This window comes from Garra rufa, chromosome 1 (genome assembly GCF_049309525.1).
Source record: "Garra rufa chromosome 1, GarRuf1.0, whole genome shotgun sequence".
NCBI classification, from domain to species: domain Eukaryota; kingdom Metazoa; phylum Chordata; class Actinopteri; order Cypriniformes; family Cyprinidae; genus Garra; species Garra rufa.
Window position 1 is genome coordinate 12,716,651 of NC_133361.1, and position 22,409 is coordinate 12,739,059.

At 36.1% G+C, this 22,409-nt stretch overlaps 2 protein-coding genes across 2 annotated transcripts in view; one reads left to right on the plus strand and one right to left on the minus strand.

The window, feature by feature from the left end:
- The window catches only part of LOC141284469 (GTPase IMAP family member 4-like), a 480,107-nt gene that overhangs the window by 274,821 nt on the left and 182,877 nt on the right, over nt 1-22,409 (plus strand). The gene's annotated exons all lie outside the window — the stretch shown is intronic.
- LOC141341994 (E3 ubiquitin-protein ligase TRIM35-like) lies at nt 1,397-21,532 on the minus strand. Its single transcript, XM_073846444.1, has 7 exons — nt 20,598-21,532; nt 20,115-20,210; nt 19,648-19,878; nt 19,548-19,570; nt 19,348-19,466; nt 10,354-10,838; nt 1,397-1,471 (listed from the first exon to the last, which is right to left on the minus strand). The coding sequence occupies exons 1-7, from the start codon at nt 20,991-20,993 to the stop codon at nt 1,397-1,399; spliced, it is 1,425 nt and encodes a 474-aa protein (XP_073702545.1). The 5' UTR covers nt 20,994-21,532.

Consider the following 22,409-nt stretch of genomic DNA (forward strand, 5'->3'; position numbering starts at 1 on the left):
TGGGCCATCAACTGATTTGGCACGTTGGGCATAGGAACAGGTCCATCTGAAAAAATAAGGCATATTTTAAGCAGCTGATCAAGACAGCAGCTGGGGGATGTTTCACAACATCCATAAGTTCAGATCACTAAATAAAAAAAAAACACTAACTTGGAGGTTGGATGGCTTGTCCGGGTACCATTGCATTGGGCTGGAGAAGGCCAGGCTGCTGAGGACCCTGAGTGCCCATTTGGGGCTTCGACAGCCTGGACTTTCTCTTCTCCTCCAGTTCCTTTTGAATCTTGAAGATCTTCTCAGCCAGAAAGTGGTAGTACTCATCCTGAACACAAGAGATTAGGTGATATACAAACATGATCCACTTAGAGCCTTCTTACAGTCACAAAACACCATCCTGAAGGTAAGTTGAATGTTACATGTAAGTTTAGGTGCTTTACCCTGCTGTTGGCAGACTCATACATGTCCTCCTCCACCTTACACGCATAAGCGACCAAGTTCTCCATGCGTCTGTCCTTCAGCGCTGCAGCGCCTGGGTTTGGGCATATGGCTTTAACTCTGTAGAGATTATAGTGTCATATAGTGACATTTTCTTTTGTCAAATCATGACATTGAAACATGATGAGCTCTCAAACTTACAGCTTGAACACTAGGTGATTCCTCAAGTCTTGAGTGACATCCTCATGCCAGGGCTTCTTCATGCCAAGCACGGCCAGCGGTGCAGCTGTGGGCAGGTTCCCCGCGTCGCCCATGTTCGACCTGTCTGACATCATCTGACTGTGAGAGCAGGATTACAACATTAGTTCGCTTGCTTGCAATCCCACAAAAATCGCATTATTCAAGGAAACCACGCATTTTAAAACTTTTTTTTTTTTTTATAATTTAGCTTTTTATCATCTCAGATTTTAACATTTTAAAACCAAAAATTATTCAGACACCAGGGTGCAGCACACTATAGATCATTTCTGTAAGTAGGGATAGCAATATAAAGTAAACTGTGACATATTATCTCCAAACATTCTTCACACAGTGGACTACCAGCGAAAAGATAAAAAAAAATTGGGACCAAAAATTGTGAACTTTTTACACCACAGACTGAACCAAATTAAGCACTGCTTGGTAATTGGTGTTTGATTGTAATCCATTATACCTTTCTATCAAAGTTATCTGACATTATCAAGATGAATTTGTTCTGACACAGTTCTTGTCATATTTCATTACCATTTTGTAAACTACAGCGAATAATCGGATAATGTGAGAAATATTAAAGGTGTCTGAATAAATTTAGGATGGACTTCTACATAATTGCTTTAAAATCACATTGCTGTACTCCACAGATGAACGTGTCCTGCTTTGCAGTGTGTGAGAGAAGTTAAAGGTGAAGGATGAAGGATGAAAAGACTCACTTGTTGCTGAGGGATGAGGGGAGAGAGGAATCGGTGTGAAGGTTCGTCTGGTCGGCCATACCGGAGTCAATCTAGTGAGTCAATGAATCGATAACCCATTCATAAACACAGTCACTTGCTTTATTCCTGAATGAATCAGCCTTTTGAAGGAATCAAATGAATGAATGATTCAGTAAATAAATCAGTGACTTACCGCCACCTACTGGCAGTTTTAGTTTCATTTTTAAAGTATATTTTCAGTTATTTAAATCATTAAATGTTTCTATATTCAAAATGTTTATTTAAAACACTAAACTCAACATGAATTTATGAATTTGATTGCACACATACCACCTCTGAGCCTCACTAAACATCATAGAAATCCTGAAATGTTATACTCACAAAACAGCATATCGTTACAACTACAGAAAGAAAGACATGAACATCTTGGATGACAAGGGGTTGAGTACATTTTCTCTAAATTTAAGTTCTGGAAGTGAACTTTTCCTTTAAGATGAATAAATGCTGTAGAAGTATTGTTCATTCTTAGTTCATGTGAGTAATGTAGTTAACTAATGTAAACTAATGAACAATATTGTAAAGTGTTACCGTTTTTCCTTATTCTTACCATGGCTGGATTTATTTAATCAAAAAGTAAACCAGGAACACACTGAATAAAGAGATTTGAGTGGCTAAAAGGACCTATGCAAAAAGATTAGAAGATCAGTTGACTTCAAATGATCCAAGTTCAGTGTGGAACGGCCTGAAAACCATCACAAACTACAGGACACCACCCCAAGCACTGAGGCGACTCAACGACTTGCTGAAGACCTGAATGAGTTTTATTGTAGATTCGAAACCCGCTCTGACGATCTCTTCACACAACCCTCCACAATTATCCCTGTTCCAAAGAAATCCAAGATAACAGGACTTAACGACTACAGACCTGTGGCAATAACATCTGTCGTGTATTTTCTTTAGGGATGCACCGATCCAAATCGGCCGATCACTTGCGCGTTTTGTCAGTAAAGCTGGTTCACCTGAAAACTATTCAAAAAACTAAATGGAAACAGACTCATCGATTATCTCTAATGGAAAATAGCATTTACAAATCACAAATTCACAATAGAGCAGAAGAGAGGATTTCTGTCATACGTGCTCATTACGGCTAAAATTATCTTTTGTCGAATTCCGTAACATACTTTTGCATTTCGTAATTCAGTGATTTTTAGTCAGTGTTGTGCACATTTAATTCCTAAGTAAAGATCATGTTTTAATTTTTTCTATAACCTTTACAAAAGTGTGGAACATCATAGTTCCCAAATGTGATTGTATAAACATTTATTTCCTTGCTATATTCTCCTTCTTGGTGTTTTGGTCTCTTGAATGCACAAAAGGTTGGGATGAACTAATCTTTACTCTTTACAAGAGTGTGGAAACTTTAACATGCTTACACTTTGAAGAATGTGCAGCTTTCAGTGCAATCGTTTGATTTGTTTCAGTTGGGTAAAACAGCAAAACTTCATTTTCATGTTGATGCTTCATGTGATTGCACATCGTGGACAGACACAAAGTTGCACTAAAAGAAATATCTCAAAGAGAAACACTGTTACTTAATTTCTGAATTTAAATGTATTTGTATTGTGATGACAACTTCACGAAGAGCTGTCCTCACCTAAAAACATTAATGGTCCAACAAACTAAATCTTGATAATATGACTAAAACCTAGTGGTGTAAGAAAAATTTCATTCACAAGACATTGTGATTCTTAGATGCTAGACATCCCTGACAAAATCTGTTGACATCCAAAAAAGGTTTTAGAATTGCTATTTACAAACAAAGTATGAGAACTTGTGTCACTTGCATAGAAAATTCATTACCAGTTTATTAGGGTGAAAAGGAAATGATGATAATAGTTATATCTCTTTCAATTTCTAAATCACAGATGTTGCTTTAATCTTTTAGCCTTAAACCATTTAAACGACTTGACACCTACAACATAGTCAAATAATCAAAATGTATACGTTTTGTGTTCTAGGTAAGAAAATTTACTCCAATATTGGTTCCATGAACATCAGAAAACAACATGTATCCCCTGTGGTTGTTAAGCACCTCGGGTAAATAAATTGAAATGTAGGTCTGTCAAATGAAAAAAGTTTAGTCACACACATAAAAAAAAAATTGTGAATTAAAAATGTGTTTGTCACAAACATGTCAAAAGTGTTTTCCACTCATGTGAGAAAGGCACTAGGGTGCATTAATGATCTGGGGAAAAAAAAAAAAAAGAAAAAAAACAATGCTGGTCATTGGGTTATTTTTAAAGAAATAAGAGAACAAAACAATTAAATTTAAAGACAACAGACAATGCACCTTGCTTTCGTGACACACACATATGTTTAACCATTCAAAGATGTTTAAAACTTGTGGGCGTAATTATTTTACTGAGAAGTTTTAAGTGGAGTGTATATTTGTTCTGTTGCAGCACACATACTATCTATGGTCTAGATTAAAATGAAAAATATTTCTTAACTAACAAAAGAAAGTAAACAACATAATTATGATAACAGTTTTGTCTTTATAAAATAAAAAATTGCTGGTAGTTTTCTGTGAGGGGTAGGCTTAGCTGCAGTATTGGTGGTAGGGTACAGTTTGTACATTATAAAAACGTTACCCATGTTCCACAGAATCACCCGCACTGTTGATTCTTTGTCTAAAGCATGATTCTGTGCATATCTATAGGAGATGGATGTTGTAAAGCCATTAAAACTAGCACATCTGGCATACTCTCATCCATCGTCAGTTAGACCAAAACCTTGACTGTTAGAAGTGATGGATAGGGAGGATGGTTTGGATAGTGATGGTTTGAATATTTTTACTTAAGACTATTAGCTTACAAATTAGGCTGTACTGATCCTACAGAGGTGTTAGCATACACATGTACAGATGATGTAGTAAGAACATACCCAAACACAACACCTTTTCAAAAGGATATAGACTGTGTGATGGGTAATGGTCTTGGTGATTTTTTTTTTCATTCTTTTTCAGTTTTTGGGTATTGGCATGGAAAATATTTGTGCATTAGTATTGCAAAAGCATTTCAGCATTGATTTTCAACATTTAGCCTATAGATCAGACAGAACTGAACATGTTTGACATGGACACATGGTGTTTGGATGTCTTCTAACCATCAAACTAAGCACATCCCCATTAACAAACAAATTAAAAACATATCAGACACAAACTATATTGTGGTAGAAAACAGGAAGGAGAGAAGCTATGGACTTTGATGTCTAGACACCAATCCTGCTTGGACAAACTCCTTATCCAGGCTGGATGTAGACGGGCTGATAGATGGCTCTTTGCATTAACAGATACCGTACTGATCAAACAAAACTTGTTCTGTTGAGGTGTCAACACACAATAACTCAGCCATTTTTCACAATCAGGGCAACCCAAACTCTTCCAGACTGAAGTGATCAAAAAGGAACAACCATAAAACACCAGGGGATCGGTTGGTCAGATAAAACATCGCAAATTCACTTATAAATCTAATTAAAGTCAAACCTAAATGTCTGTTCTTAGATCTTCTGATTTACACACCACCGTCACGTCACTTCCTGTCAGTAAGGGGTAACAGACCCCTGGTCACATGCCTGTCAGAGTGACAGAGAACCCTGAAGCCCCTTAAATTATTTCATATATTTTAACCCTACACATGTTTGACATGAGTCAACCTGTCCATCATTGCCATAAATCAGATCATAACTCTAGCCATAAATCAGGGTCATAAATCCTAATTTGAGACATAGTGTCTTATAATACTACTGAATCATGTTAACATCATGCTAGCAACTGGCTAATCATGTTAGAATCATGTTAACAACATGCTAGCTACTTGCTAATCATGTTAGAATCACATTTAACAACATGTTAGCAACTTGCTAATCATGTTAGAATCACATTTAACAACATGTTAGCAACTTGCTATTCATGTTAGAATCATGTTAACAACATGCTAGCAACTTGCTAATCATGTTAGAATCATGTTAACAACATGCTAGCAACTTGCTAATCATGTTAGAATCATGTTAACAACATGCTAGCAACTTGCTAATCATGTTAGAATCACGTTAACAACATGCTAGCAACTTGCTAATCATGTTAGAATCACATTTAACAACATGTTAGCAACTTGCTAATCATGTTAGAATAACGTTAACAACATGCTAGCAACTTGCTATTCATGTTAGAATCATGTTAACAACATGCTAGCAACTTGCTAATCATGTTAGAATCATGTTAACAACATGCTAGCAACTTGCTAATCATGTTAGAATCATGTTAACAACATGCTAGCAACTTGCTAATCATGTTAGAATCACGTTAACAACATGCTAGCAACTTGTTAATCATGCTGGAAACATAATATTGTATGATGATGAAAGATGAAAGCAGGAAGATCCAGACCTACAGGAGTAACCATTACTGACTATTGATCGCTAAGATCCTTAGAGTGCCTAAACAATAGAAGAATGGCAGTAGTGTGTGAGTGAAGGTGGTTGTGAAGTTGTGAAGTGGTTGTGAAGGTGGGGAAAGTGAGTTCAGTCCTCAGACGAGAAAGAACGACGGCGCGTAAGTGTCTACTTTAATACTATTTCACTAGGCGGTCGTTACTTAGAGTTGCTGCTAAAAGCACTTTGTCGTTTCTGTTTAATTACTTATTCCTAAGTATTAATTTTAAGCCGCTGTTCTCTTAAGCACTCTGTAGTTTCTATTTACTTATTGGTTAATATTAAATTTGAGCTGCTTCTAAAACGCACTCTGCAGTTTCTATTTACTTATTGGTTAATATTAAATTTGAGCTGCTTCTAAAACGCACTCTGTAGTTTCTATTTACTTATTGGTTAATATTAAATTTGAGCTGCTTCTAAAACGCACTCTGTAGTTTCTATTTACTTATTGGTTAATATTAAATTTGAGCTGCTTCTAAAAGTAGTTTCTATTTACTTATTGGTTAATATTAAATTTGAGCTGCTTCTAAAACGCACTCTGTAGTTTCTATTTACTTATTGGTTAATATTAAATTTGAGCTGCTTCTAAAACGCACTCTGTAGTTTCTATTTACTTATTGGTTAATATTAAATTTGAGCTGCTTCTAAAACGCACTCTGTAGTTTCTATTTACTTATTGGTTAATATTAAATTTGAGCTGCTTCTAAAACGCACTCTGTAGTTTCTATTTACTTATTGGTTAATATTAAATTTGAGCTGCTTCTAAAACGCACTCTGTAGTTTCTATTTACTTATTGGTTAATATTAAATTTGAGCTGCTTCTAAAACGCACTCTGTAGTTTCTATTCACTTATTCGTTAATATTAATTTTGAGCTGCTTCTTAAAGTACTCTGTTGTTCTATTTAATTATTCGTTTGTTTTATTTACATCTATTCACTGTTAGAAAAGGAGTGTTCTTCTGTTATTTGTCCTGCGATTGTTTTTGCTTTAAATTCTAGTTTTTATTGCAATCATTAAAATTGATAACTGAGCGTACGGCCAAGGGAAGCTTTTGTTTTTGTCATATCGTTCCCTTCTGGAGCTATTACAAGTGCGAAGCTGTTGCTTTTTGAGTTTCGATTGAGCCATTTTGCGTGCGGGCGAGACATTCGCGGCTCACTGAGCCTAGGAGGCGTCCCTAGCTTTTATCATTGAAGCACTGTTTGGTTGTCTATTTAACTGCGTCAGAACAGCTGACGCTGAAGCGTCAGCGGAAGCGTTCAGCCTCCTCGCGTGAAGACCGACGAGAGTAAAGACTGCGACTTTTCCTGCGCGACTTCTCCGAGCAACGACACCGACAACGCACTTAAGTACTCCTCTCCTTTATTTCACTCTTCTTTCTGTCCTCCTCTATCATGTGTTTCCAACTCATTCCGGTGGTCTCTTCACACCGCACTAATATCACACGCACACGTCGACGCAATATTTCTAACCTGCGTCCTATCGACACTTCTTCCACTGAACCTTTCTCTTTCACGGTTGGACTCTGGAACTGTCAATCAGCTGTCAACAAATCTGACTTCATTTCAGCATTTTCTGTGCAATCTGGTTTGAGCATTCTAGGCTTGACTGAGACCTGGATTCGTCCAGAAGACTCTGCAACCCCAGCTGCTCTTTCTAATAACTTTTCCTTCTCTCACACCCCTCGTCAGACTGGAAGGGGTGGGGGGACGGGACTTCTTATTTCTAACAACTGGAAATACTCAACCCATTCTCCTCTATGCAATTATAGTTCATTTGAATCTCATACAATCACTGTAACATCTCCTATCGAACTCCACATTGTGGTAATCTACCGCCCTCCTACTCAACTTGGCATCTTCTTAGAAGAGCTGGATGGGCTGCTGTCCTCGTTTCCAGAGGATGGCAGCCCACTTCTAGTCTTTGGGGACCTCAACATTCACCTTGACAAACCCTATGCTGCTGACTTCAATTCACTTCTAGCTTCATTTGATCTACAACGTGTTATCACTACATGCACTCATAAATCTGGCAACCAACTTGATCTCATTTACATGCGAAATTGTATTTCAGACAATATTGTGGTCAAACCCCTACACATCTCTGACCACTTCTTCATTACATTTGACCTACATCTTGCTACTTGTGCACTCCCAACCCCTCTACCTGTTACTTTTAGAAGAAACCTACGCTCTCTCTCACACTCCCATCTTTCTTCTTTAGTATCCTCCTCCCTTCCCTCTCCTACTCACTTCTCATCCCTGGACACTAATGCAGCAACTGACACCTTATGCTCCACTATTACCTCCTGTCTAGATGCTATATGCCCTCTCTCCTCCAGGCCAGCACGATCTGCTCCGACAACCCCTTGGTTATCCGATGTTCTTCGTGAGCATCGTTCCAAACTTAGGGCAGCTGAGAGAAAATGGCACAAATCTAAGGATCCATCCGACCTCAGTATGTATCGGTCTATGCTCTCATCTTTCGCTACCCAAGTACATACAGCCAAATCTTCATACTTCCACAACAGGATCAACAATTCCCCGGACGCACGCAACCTTTTCAAAACATTTAATACACTGCTTTGTCCCCCTCCACCACCTCCCACAACTTCTATAACAGCTGATGATTTCGCCACATTTTTTACAGACAAAACTACATCGATCAATAATAAGTTCTCAGCTCCACACATACAGGAACTAAAATTGACCACAATCACGGCTGGAACCCCCCACTTCTCCTTCTGTCCTTGCTCGGAGGCAGAAGTAACCAAACTTTTCCTCTCCAGCCATCCGACGACATGTCCTTTAGATCCTATCCCCTCACACCTTCTCCAAGCAATCTCCCCTACAATCCTACCGGCGCTCACACACATCATCAACACATCTCTTCTCACAGGCACTTTTCCCACTACATTTAAGCAGGCCCGGGTAACCCCACTGCTCAAAAAACCTACACTTAACTCCTCACTCATAGACAACTACAGACCTGTCTCCCTCCTTCCATTCATAGCAAAAACACTGGAACGGGCTGTTTTCAACCAGCTATCCTTATTCCTCTCACAGAACAATCTACTGGACTCTAACCAATCAGGGTTCAGAAGCGGCCATTCAACTGAGACTGCGCTACTGTCTGTCACTGAAGCCTTGCGGACGGCAAAAGCTGAGTCCAAATCATCGGTACTCATCTTGCTGGACCTATCTGCAGCTTTTGACACTGTGAATCACCAGATCCTCCTGTCCACCCTCTCAATGCTGGGTATTACAGGGACTTCACTTCGCTGGTTCAAATCCTACCTCTCTGGTAGGTCTTTCAGAGTGGCCTGGGGAGGCGAGGTATCCAAAACTCATCAACTGGTCACTGGGGTTCCTCAGGGTTCAGTTCTTGGACCTCTCCTCTTCTCCATATACACTACATCTCTGGGCCCCATCATACAGGCACATGGCTTCTCCTACCATTGCTATGCTGATGACACACAGCTCTATCTTTCTTTCAAACCAGACGATCCATCGGTAGCTGCACGGATCTCAGGTTGCCTAGCGGATATCTCTGCATGGATGAAGGAACACCATCTACAGCTCAATCTAGCAAAGACGGAACTCCTTATCTTTCCTGCCACTCCATCTCTACAGCATGACTTCTCCATCCAGTTAGGTTCATCAACAATTACCCCATCAACTTCAGCCAGAAATCTGGGTGTTATCTTTGACAACCAACTGACTTTTAAAGACCACATAGCTAAGACCGCTCGATCTTGCAGGTTTGCATTGTACAACATCAGAAAGATCAGGCCCTTCCTAACAGAGCATGCTACACAACTCCTCGTCCAGGCCCTGGTCATTTCCAGGCTGGACTACTGCAATGCTCTTTTAGCTGGTCTTCCAGCATGTACAATCAAGCCTCTACAAATGATTCAGAATGCAGCAGCACGACTGGTCTTCAACGAGCCCAAAAAGGCCCATGTTACACCTCTCTTCATATCCCTGCACTGGCTACCGGTTACAGCACGCATCAAATTCAAGACACTGATGCTGGCCTATAGGACAGCCACCGGATCATCACCTGCCTACCTCCATTCACTACTACACATCTACACTCCTTCCAGAAGACTGAGATCCTCTAGTGAAAGACGCCTCATTGTACCACCACAGAGAGGTATTAAATCACTGTCCAGAACATTCTCGTTCAACGTTCCTGCCTGGTGGAATGATCTTCCCACCCCTATCCGGAATGCAGACTCCTTAACAGCTTTCAAACGACTGCTGAAAACCCATCTTTTTCGACACTATCTGACTCAATAAAAAAAAAAAAAAAAAAAAAAAAAAAAAATATCCTCCCTTCTAGCCTGTTTTTCCTCTCTTTCTTGATCTTCTCCTTCTAGCCTGCACTCTTCTAACAACGCCTGATATATGGTATTTTTGAACACTTCCTATGTTGATCTGCCTCCTTAGGATGAATCACTTGTTGTATTCCCAATTGTAAGTCGCTTTGGATAAAAGCGTCGGCTAAATGAATAAATGTAAATGTAAATGTAAATGTGAATGTGTGTAGATGTGTGTTAGTTACAGGATCAGAGAATGACACCGTTCCTCTGTCATAGTCCAGATTCACTCTCACACGATCAAGATCCTGATTAACACGAAAACCAGAACTAAAAGACACTCCATACTGCACAAACCAGACACCAGTGTTAAAGAAAACACCTCCCTTCCTCTGGTTTGATGCTGTAGTTACTCCAAGACTCCAGTATTTACTCTGTTTAACCTCCACATCCCAGCAGTGTGTTCCTGAGTTAAAACCCTCTGAACCCAGAACACAGCGATAAAAGTCAAATCTCTCTGGATTATCAGGAACAGGTTGATTATATCCGCTGTTTCTCACACTGGTCAGATCATCAGACACATGGAGATCTGGATGTGCAGTGTTTGGATCCAGAATGACAGGAGCTGATGAGACACAATCAACAGATGCTGTTATTCTGATGTTCATATAATGATCAAGAGTGAACCAAACACAGATGATTATGAATTATGACACTCGTCCTGTTGATCAAACACATCAGACATTTTCCTCTCATCACTGTCAGTCATTCTCTGTGTGATTTATCAATACTGAAAGTTCAGTCAGAAACACTGAGAGACACTCAAGAGATATTCATTTGATTTCTGCTGTCATTTATATTCAATTATAGTCAGAAGATGCTTTTAATACAAAATGTTGTCTTTGTCCAGAACTTTACACAGTGCTGTCATATTCAAATGAGATAAACTAGAATAATACACAATAACGTTTATATCATTTTCCTCAGTGTTTCTCTCGTATGAATCAAAGCTCTGCTTACTTCATGAAAATAAATACACAGTAGATATTACTCCACAGTAATGCATGAAAATAGCAGTCTTGCTGATATTATTAACTACAACTAATAACTATTATTTATTTTATTAAAATAAAGCTTAAATAAAATAATCATTTTAAAATAATCAATAATTAAAATTAGATGCAAATTAGAAAAGTTGTTCTGGCAACTAACTGAAATAAATTACCCTGAAGTACAGATCTGGCCATTTAAAATGCGCGCGGGAAGTAAAGTGGTCTCGCGTGACGCCGGTGTATTCCAAAGGAACACGGAAAATACAATGACATAGGAAAGACATGATCAGTAGGGGGCAGTCATGTAACGCACTGGACTGGAGCAGGCTGAAAACATTGCTGCAAACTAAAAGGTACGGTAACCTGGAGGGGACACCTTTGGTTCACTTATGTTTGTCGTGGCCACACAAATGAATTCGTAGGAACGTCATATTACTTTTTGTCATTGCCACGAGATATTAATTCCTGGGAATGTCATATTATGTCGTGGCCACAAGATTATTTTGTCGAGGTAACGACATCCTTATGTTTAATGCATAAACAAACCTGCGTAACCATAACCCAGGATTATCAGAGATAGGTTTGTTAATATTTTTTATTTTGAGTTAAGAAATGATTATATTAATTGTTATAGAAATTAATGCAATATTAAGTTATATATTAACAATAGGCAATGCTGTATATGCGAATGTCTGTGCGCGATGTAGACAGCATTCAAAAGTTTATCAAGAATAAATATTAGATATAAGTACTTCAAATTAAATAGCCCTGCAAGAAACATTTTATGCATCCTAAAGTCTTATCCATTAATTGATCCTCTTTTTTCTGTAATAAGTTTATTATTCGTTTATATTCATTATGTCCCCCTTAATTTCGATCTCTTAACATTCCGAATCTAAATGACAAATGCTGGCATGCAATTAAAGATTTGATTATGCTATATGGCTGGGATTTTAAATAAATAAATAAATAAATATATATATATATTCATTTTTAGTCTAATTATAACCTTTATAGTGTTTCAATGTCGAGTGAATCATTCACGTTCCATTTGTAAATCGCATGGTCACACACGGGCATTAATACAATCATAAAGTCAAAACTTTATTGGCATAATTGTCGTTCACAATATTTGCTAAATATATGCCAAATAGCATATACAGAAAGTTATTTAGGTTAAGCGATTCAAAGTAGATAGCTCTAAATCACTTATTATTTATTATAATTATAGGTTATTATTATTTCAATACCTGGTTAGGGCTATTTATTTTTAACGCCTGACAATTATGCCAATAACGTTTTGACTTTTTGATTGTATTTATCCCCGTGTGTGACGATAAATGAGTATGTTTTCATTTACAAATGAAACTACGTGATGATTCATTTCTCAGTAAAACAGTTTAGTATTTATATAGTCTATTAATTAGACGAAACAAAATAAAATATGTTCAATTCAACCTTTAAACTACATTCCAGTAAAAATCAGTCATATCATATGTCAAGCATTTACAGAATCATTTACATGAACGTTAAAGAGAGCCAAATTAAGGGGTGGAAACGCACGGAAATAAAAATATATACAAAAATAACAGGCTAATAAAAATAATATTAGTAATAGTAATACTAATGATAATGATAATAATATTAATACAAATACGAAAAAAAGACTATTAGTTAATAGAAGGAATGTAGGCCTATTTTACTGTGTGACGATAAATTATTTCCAAATGAAACTACGTGAATGATTCACTCTTCAATTATTTGTCTATTAATTAGACTAAATAAAATACAATATATGTTAAATTTAAGCTTTAAACTGCATTCCAGTAAAAAACCCAGTCATAGAACCTATACAGTATCATTTACATTCAGAATGTTATGTAACGAGATCAAAATGAAGGAAAAAATAACGAATATAAACGAATAATACAAATATTACGGAAAAAAAGAAAGTCAGTCAATGGACAAGATTGTGGGATGCATGAAATGTTTCTTGCAGGGCTATTTAATTTGAAGTAGGCCAACATGTAATACATGTAAACACTTGTGAAAGCTGTCTACATTGCGCACAGACAGCATTAGCATATACAGCATCGCCTATATAATTATTTAATATTGTATTAATTTCTATAACAATTAATATAATAATTTCTTAACTCAAAATAAAATATCTCAAATAATTCTGGGTTACTAATGTCACGCAGGTTTGTTATATTAAACTCGTGGCCACGAGAAATGCATGTTGAGCAAAAATACATTTCACGAAAATAATATAAAATTACAAAACAAAGAAAACAAATGGAATGAGGGATAAGCTTTAAAGTTCACGTAAAAGCCAAATATTAAGCGGCATCCTTCATGTTTTCTTTATTCAGCAAATACTTTACAGTTTTGAATTATGTTCAGCTTCTGTTTTTATGACCATAAATGACAGTTTTTTTTTTTTTTTTTTTTTTTTTTTTTTTAGAAAAACGTCCGAACACCGGTCTCAAAAGTAGAAGCGAAAGTCTTGTTTCCACCAGCGCGGCATTTTTTTATTCACCGTAATTGATGGATGTCTAAAACAAAAACAAGGAGAATCCTAAAACATATAAATATACATTTCTTAAAATAATAACATCTTAACTTCGTACACAACAATACGGCAACGACTTTACAACAGGACACATTATTTTATTTTAAAGCAGCTTGTACACCAATGGATTTCAGATGTCAGGATATTTCAGACCGCATCTCCACAGCATAATCACTCTAATATTAAACATACGGGTCAGGAGGCGGGTCGGGTACAATATTTTATTTTTTTTATTCGGCGGTCCGAGTTGCGGGCGGGTTAGTTGAAAACGTCGGTCGGGGTCGGGTTGTTTATCCACTGACCCGCGCATCACTGGTGTCAGGGCCGTGGACACTAATGTTTTGAAAAAAGTGGAGCGAGTGAGGAAAGCTTTCCCCTTCTCCCTGGCATGCATTTGAATGCTGAATTCGAAATGCAACTGAATGCAGTCGGAATCCGCCCCCAGCACCCCCAAAATAGTCTCCAAATGTTGATTACAACAAGGCAACAGACAGCATTCAACACCCCACCCCACCCCCACTCTGCCATTCATAAACATTTCGCTCTTTATACTGCATGCCGCTTAACGCTGATGCCTCATTAACGGCTACTTTTCAGAAAACTGAAAAAAAAAAAAACACTTCCCTTTGGTTTCCCAGAACAGACTTAAGCCTAGTTCCAGGCTTAACGAACTTCTTCGAAATAGAAGAACTACTTTTCCACTTTAAAAAAAAGAAAAAGAAAAAAGGTGGGGAAAAATTGCATAACAACTGTATTCGTTGTCAGTCATATAAGCTTTATTGTTTTGAAAAGTGAACCTTCTGTTTATTTGTCTAAATTATTTTCTATATTAGGATATAATACTAGGCTATAGTATTTACATGGACATTAGGCCAAATCTACATGGGTTTCTTCCCTTTCACTTCAATTAGTTTTTAAGAAAAAAAAAACTGCATGGGCAGAGCGCCATCTTAATGTACAGCATCAAAAATGTAAGAACAAATCTAAAGACAATAATAATAATAATAATAATAATAATAAAATTAATTATTAACACTCCTAAAAGTACAGTATAGTGCTCAGATACACTTAAGTTAGGTGACCTAACCCTAGTTGATACTTTATTTCAACTGTTCAATTATTTCATTAATTTACAAATAAACAAATGCCTTTCCGATGTGATATAAGTGAAAAGGGAGACGATTTCGAAAATGATTTCACCAAAAGGCGGACGCGAACTCGGGTCTCCCGCGTCATGAACGATATGTTACTCGTATTACCACTTGCGCCACTGAAATTGTTGCACAATAGCCGTCTTTTGTAATATTTGTAAATATGGCCTATTTGCATTGTGTAAAAACATTAAATAAAAGGCACCCGACTACAGAAAATGGCATATACTAAAGTATTTTTTTTTCTGTTTTTACATTTTTACATTTATTTTGCTTCCGACGCCCATGCTTGATGATGAAGTATAGTCTATAGGATATAACAAAGTGCTTTTCCAGTCCCGATTCGACGAGGTTTTATTCCGCATCCACCCGCTCCCGCTATATTAACTATATTATTTGCCTGCTGCCTGCTTAGAATAAATTTCTAAGCACCAAAATCGCAAAAACAAATCAAAATAATAATAATAATAATAATAATAAATTAATTAATTTTTAACTCTAAAAAACTGTAGTTTATATTTATCCTCTCCATTTCTATTTCTCTCTACTCAAATTAATTGTCAGTGTATCTAAAATTGTGTATCTTAGAAAAAGAAAAAGACGAACTACCTCTTAAACAGGCATATCTTAATTTGATGTTGCTTTAAAACGCTGAAATATATAATGTATTTTATTCTGAAGGTGAAAGTTGTCGAGTTATTCAACTGCCCGCGGCGCCGTCAGGATCACTTTTTTATTGTGGATACAGCTTACAATAATCCTTCAAGAGTACGGGATTGCTCAAAACTATGCTATTTTACATATTTCTGTTATTTGTGTACAATCACAATGAAAAAACAGATGTGTATGCTATTTGTAAAAAAAAAAAAAAATGGAAACGAGATGCTAGTTTAAGGGCGCATCACAGAAATTGCCTACAATTCTGCATATAGGCTTGCTACTTATTAATTTAATTTTATTTCGTTTTTTTAAATTATTATTCATTAAGAAAATTATATTTCGCACATGGGCATTTTTATTTATTTTACATACAGCTTTTTTGGGGTTTTCTCAGTGCATAAGCTCTGCGCGTGACGTTCTGATGTTTCTGCTGCTTTTTGCTTGTGTACAATTAACCCCTCAAAACGAATTTAGCTGTTATTAATGTGACACAGCCACGTTTCAATTTAAATTTAAATGTAATTTAACACAATCTGGTCGTTAATAGGCTAATAACTAAACGCGTCGGTTGTCGTTTGAAAAAAACAAAAACAAATTAACATTTCTATTTTCAATGCAGTCTAATAAAAGTTCATCAGGAAAAAAAGAAAAGAAAATAATAATAAAACTGCTCCTGCTTATGAATAAATTTTTGCTTGATGATGAAGTATCTAAATAGTCTATACTCTATATAACAAAGTGCTTTTCCAGTCCCGCTTCCACGAGGTTTTATTCCGCATCCACCCGCTCCGCGCTATATTAACTATATTATTCGCCCGCTGCCCGCTTAGAATACATTTCTAAGCACCAAAATCGCAAAAATATTGTAGTTTATATTTATCCTTCCCATTTCTATTTGTCTCTACTCAAATTAATTGTCAGTGTATCTAAAATTATGTATCTTAGAAAAAGAAAAAGACGAACTACCTCTTAAACATGCATATCTTAATTTGATGTTGCTTTAAAACGCTGAAATATATAATGTATTTTATTGTGAAGGTGAAAGTTGTCGAGTTATTTAACTGCCTGCGGCGCCGTCAGGATCACTTGTTTTTTTTCCCCTTAATAAAGTGGATACAGCTTACAATACTTGTTCAAGAGTACGGCATTGCTCAAAACTATGCTATTTTACATATTTCTGTTATTTGTGTACAATCACAATTAAAAAAAACAACAACAGATGTGTAGGCTATTTGTAAAAAAAAAAATAATAAAAAAAAAAATAATGGAAACAAGATGCTGGTTTAAGGGCGCATCACAGAAATTGCCTAAAATTCTGCATACAGGCTTGCTACTTATTAATTTGTTAAATTATTATTCATTCAGAAAAGAAAAACATATATTTCTTATATGGGCCTATTTTATTTATTATTATATATAGGTTTATTGTGTTTTTCTCTGTGCATAAGCTCTGCGCGTGAGGTTCTGATGTTTATGCTGCTTCTTGCTTGTGTATAATTAATCCCTGAAAACGAATTTAGCGGTTTACGTCAGTTGTCGGTTGGAAAAATAAAATAACTGAAATTAACATTTCTATTTCCGATGCAGTCTAATAAATGTTCGTCAGGAAAACAAAGAAAGAAAACAAAATAACAATACAACTGCACCTGCTTATGAATAGGCTATCTTTTTGCTATTGGTTTGAACCATAATTTCAGGAAAGAGGAATCATTGAACTATTGTACTGGTATATATGACCAACGCCCCCTAGAGCTGGCCATGGTGTTTGGCTACAGAATGTTGTTCCTTGCGCCACCTGGTGGATATTATATGAAGTGCAACAACGTTGTAAAAAAATCAAAAAAAGCCGCTGCGGCAGGACGCGTGCCCACGCGTGCCGAATTGCAGGCTGCCGCGTGAAAATAGACGCATTTTTAATGGCCAGATCTGTACTGAAGTAAAATGACTAAAACCTAAATACAATTATGGTAACACTTTATTTTTAGGGTCCAGAATAATGCATTAGCTAAGCATTAATTAACTGTTAATTTGTTCACAGTTAAGCATTAGTTAAGCACAAACACACTAGTAATTAATGACTAATTTAACATTTTAAGGTTCTCAAATGATGTATTAGTTAATTATTAATAAACTAGTAATTCAAGATTAACTTGTTCACAATTCTGCATCAGATAAGCATGAACAAATACATAAACAATGATTAACTGAACATATAGTAACTGCTTATTAGCCATTATTTAAGAATTATTAAATGTTTGAAATCACATAAATAAGCAAAAATAAATAACAATAAAAAGCTAGTAATTAATAAATAACTGAATGTACAGTAAATACATGTTAGCCATTGTTTACAAATTAATAAGCCATTATTATTATGTAAATATTATTGATGTAAATATATTTCTGTGATTTATCATCTATTAAGTTAACCAAATAATAAACTAGTAATTATGTTTAATTACTGCTGGTTTGCAATTATATATAAAATAGTGTAATAAGGACTATTTGATGCATCAGGTTCTACAGTTCTAATGTTAAAGTTATATCCACATTAACTACGGCAATTATTGAGTGATATTCAAGTTTATTTACCAGAATGAGCCAATAATAATACTAACGTATTTACAGCATCTTTACGTACAAATACTTATGAATACTGAAATCACAGGTTAAGGGTGAGAAAAAATCTAAACGTTACGTATAAATACCCATAAACAATGAGATCAGACTGAATTATTGGCTTATTCTGGTAAATAAACTTGAATATCACTCAATAATTGCCATAATTAATGTGGATATAACTTTAACATTAGAACTGTTGAACCTGATGCATCAAATAGTCCTTATTACACTATTTTATATATAATTGCAAACCAGCAGTAATTAAACATAATTACTAGTTTATTATTTGGTTAACTTAATAGATGATAAATCACAGAAATATATTTACATCACTACCAAAAAAAAAAAAAAAAAAATTAAAATAATAATGGCTTATTAATTTGTAAATAATGGCTAACATGTATTTACTGTACATGCAGTTATTTATTAATTACTAGCTTATTTTTGTTATTTATTTTTGCTTATTTATGTGTTTTTAAACATTTAATAATTCTTAAATAATGGCTAATAAGCAGTTACTATATGTTCAGTTAATCATTGTTTATGTATTTGTTCATGCTTATCTGATGCAGAATTGTGAACAAGTTAATCTTGAATTACTAGTTTATTAATAATTAACTAATACATCATTTGGGAACCTTAAAATGTTAAATTAGTCATTAATTACTAGTGTGTTTGTGCTTAACTAATGCTTAACTGTGAACAAATTAACAGTTAATTAATGCTTAACTAATGCTTTATTCTGGACCCTTAAAATAAAGTGTTACCACAATTATTTATAAGTGTGCATATGAAATTTGAAGCTAAAATGTAAAAATAAAAATAAAAAACTAAAGTATATGAACAGTAGTCATCATTGTCAGTTTGATCAAATAAACTTAAAAACAGCAGAAATCACTTCTGTGTCTTTCACACTGAATTCTGGGATTGATTATTTCTAAAAGTGATCTGCTGATTTTGCTGCAGTAGATGATCTGTTTATTCCCACATAATGCTGAAATCTGTCAATATTCCCCCTCATGCATCATTTCTAGTGTATGTGTGTGAGCTCAGATCTTCTGCAGTCAGACTCACTGTTCTGGACGATGTCCTGCATCTTCTTCCAGACTCTGAACGGCAGGTTGCCCAAGTAACGTGGCACATGAATCAAAGCTCCAGAAGGCGTCTGTGGATCCGGCTGTGAGATCTGGACTCTGGAAGAACATTCAGGAGTCAGAACTGCAGTGGCTTTGGATCAGAAGCAGAGAGACCAGAGACACCAGCAGATCACTCACCTTTCCATTGAGACTGGAAACTCCTGCAGAACAAACACACCATTGATCATCAACAACTCAATCAATCATCAATCAATCAATCAATGATCTGAAATCAGACCTTTAGAAAGCAGACATCACTGGCTTTCATCATCTCCTCCGTGTCTTTGATTGTGTGTGAAAGAGCTGAGATGTGTCTGTTGATCTCCTCCAGCTTCTCCTTCATCATCTGCTTCTTCTGCTCCTCTTCCTCCCTCAGTGCAGTGATTGTAGCTTCTTCTTCATCTCTGAGAAACTGATGAAGCTTCTCAAACTGCTGTTTAATCTGACGCTCTGTGTGCTCAGCTTGAGACTGAAATCAAACCACATTCACTTCAATCATCTCCATCAACACACATCAACACAATCACTTCATTCAGATCTGAGAGAAACTCAGATACAGACATATAACGGATCCAGAAGCAGATTGATGATCCTCATTTACTAAAATAATCAGCTGGAGTCCATTATATTAAATATATCAGATCATAACTGTATATAGTGATCCTACAGCTGGAATGAAAATGACTCTCGATTCTGTTTCCTCACCTTGATGTGTTCAACTGTTTTCTCAAACTCTCCTTTCATTGTTTCATTGTGTTTTAGTTTCTTCTGTAATGATTTCAGTGCTGTATTGAGCTCCTCCTAGAATTAAACAAAATAAAAATACATAAAACATCAGATTAGAGTGAAAAAGAAGAAAATACGATACAGTGATGTGGTCATAAAATGCAGTGCAAAAGTATTATCCTATCCTGATTTATGTATTTGTGAACATCTCATGCTAAATTAATTCAAAATAAATTACAGTTTGTAAATAATAATTGTTATTTTTTGAAGCAAAATGCTTATCTAATACCAACTCAGCCTGCATAAAAAAGTATTTGCCCCCCTAGTTACTGATATACCCCATAGATAAATCTGTGAATCTGCATTGATAATGGGGTTCAGATCACTGCAGTCCTGTTCAATCAAATCAACACTTAAATAGGACTTTTCAACAGCAGGAAGTTAAAAACTTGTTTGTCTTACCTTATATGATGGGACAACTTCATCGATGGGTCTGAATGTGTGACTGACATGTTTTTGTGAATTAACACACACTAAACACACCGGCTGTTTGTCCTCCAGACAGAAGAGTTTGAGTTTCTCACTGTGTAAACTGCAGATCTCCTCAGATCCTGATGAACTCCTCTCATTTCTCTGCTTCAGGAACGACTCACACAAGTTTTTTAACGCAAGATTAGGAGGAAGTTCATGTTTTGAGGATCTTCTCCTGCAGACAGGACACTCCTGAGTTTTCTTGGTTCTCCAGAATTGTTGAAGACACTCTTTACAGACACTGTGACTACATGATAAAAAAACAGGATTCTTGAAGATTTCACAGCACACGGGACAAGAAAGCTCTTCTACAGATAGTGAATCCATTTCCACAGTTTGAGCTCCAGCAGTCTAAACTTTACTTTCACTTTCTGAACGACAAAAATGTATTACAAATCAAATTAAATGATTCACAAAGATCTGCTGTCTGTTGAAAAGGAAACATCCCCTAAAAAATCCTTAAAGTGTTTCTCTTTGTACTTTACTGATTCTCTGTTTTCTTTAGTAAAGACAGAAGAGAGAACGACAGACAGGAGAAATAATGAGTCTCTTCCTGGTTTTGAATGTGTTGAGTCGCATGAGGGAGGGAGGAGTTTCTGATAACCTTTGGGTACATGAACACACACACAAATCATGGACCGGGGATACTGTATATAAAGAAGTGTATATGTACAAACATCTGGATAATATAGCAGCCTATAAAAAAAATTAAAGGCCATTTAATTGTAAAGACATTACATTTTATACACGTTGTAGTAATATCTAAGTTTAATTTAAATGCACATTTTAAGTTATTCAGTGTTAATTCAGTGTTTATTCAGTTATTCATGCTGTAAAGAAGGACATTGATTTTTATGTATTGAGTAATCTACTAAAACACATGTAAAATAAAGAATTCACCTTTAACTTGAGAGTGTTGTCCAGTATTGCATTTGCTAATATATTTTAAATGTGTTTATTGTATAATATACTCTGTTCAGGCATAACATTATATGAGGGATTATAAGTGAATAACACTGATTATCTATTCATCATCTTCATCTGCTAGTGTGAGATATATTAGGCAGCAAGTGAACATTTTCTTCTCAAAGCTGATGTGTTAGAAGCAGTAAAAATGGGCAAGAGTAAAGATTTGAGCAAGGGCCAAATTGTGATGACTAGCGGACTGAGTCAGATCATCTCCAAAACTGGTCTGCAGTGGTCAGTATCTATCAAAAGTGGCCCAAGGAAAGACGGTTATCCGGGGACAGGGTCATGAACAAACAAGGCTCACTGATGCACATGGGACCACAGAGCAATAGAAGAAGGTGAGCTGGTCTGATCAATCACACTTACCTGGGAAACTCATGACACCAGGATGCACTATGGGAAGAAAGCAAGCCAGCGGAGGCAGTGTGATGCTTTGGCCAATGTTCTGCTGGGAAACCTTGGGTCCTGTCATCCATAATGTGGATGTTACTTTGACACATACAGCCTACCTAAGCATTGTTGCAGACCATTAACATTGTCTGCAACCATGCTCTGTCAATTCTTCTTGATCAGGTGGGATCCTAGGTGTTCTATTTGATAACAATCTTTCCTTTGAAAACCATGATTCTAGTATTTGTAAAACAGCATTTTTCCCATCTGAAAAACATATCTAAATTACGAACAATGCTCTCACTGGTAATTGCTAAAATGTTAATTCATGCGTCCACGATCGCAACTTTAGATTATTGTAATGCTCTATTTGGTGGTTGCAAG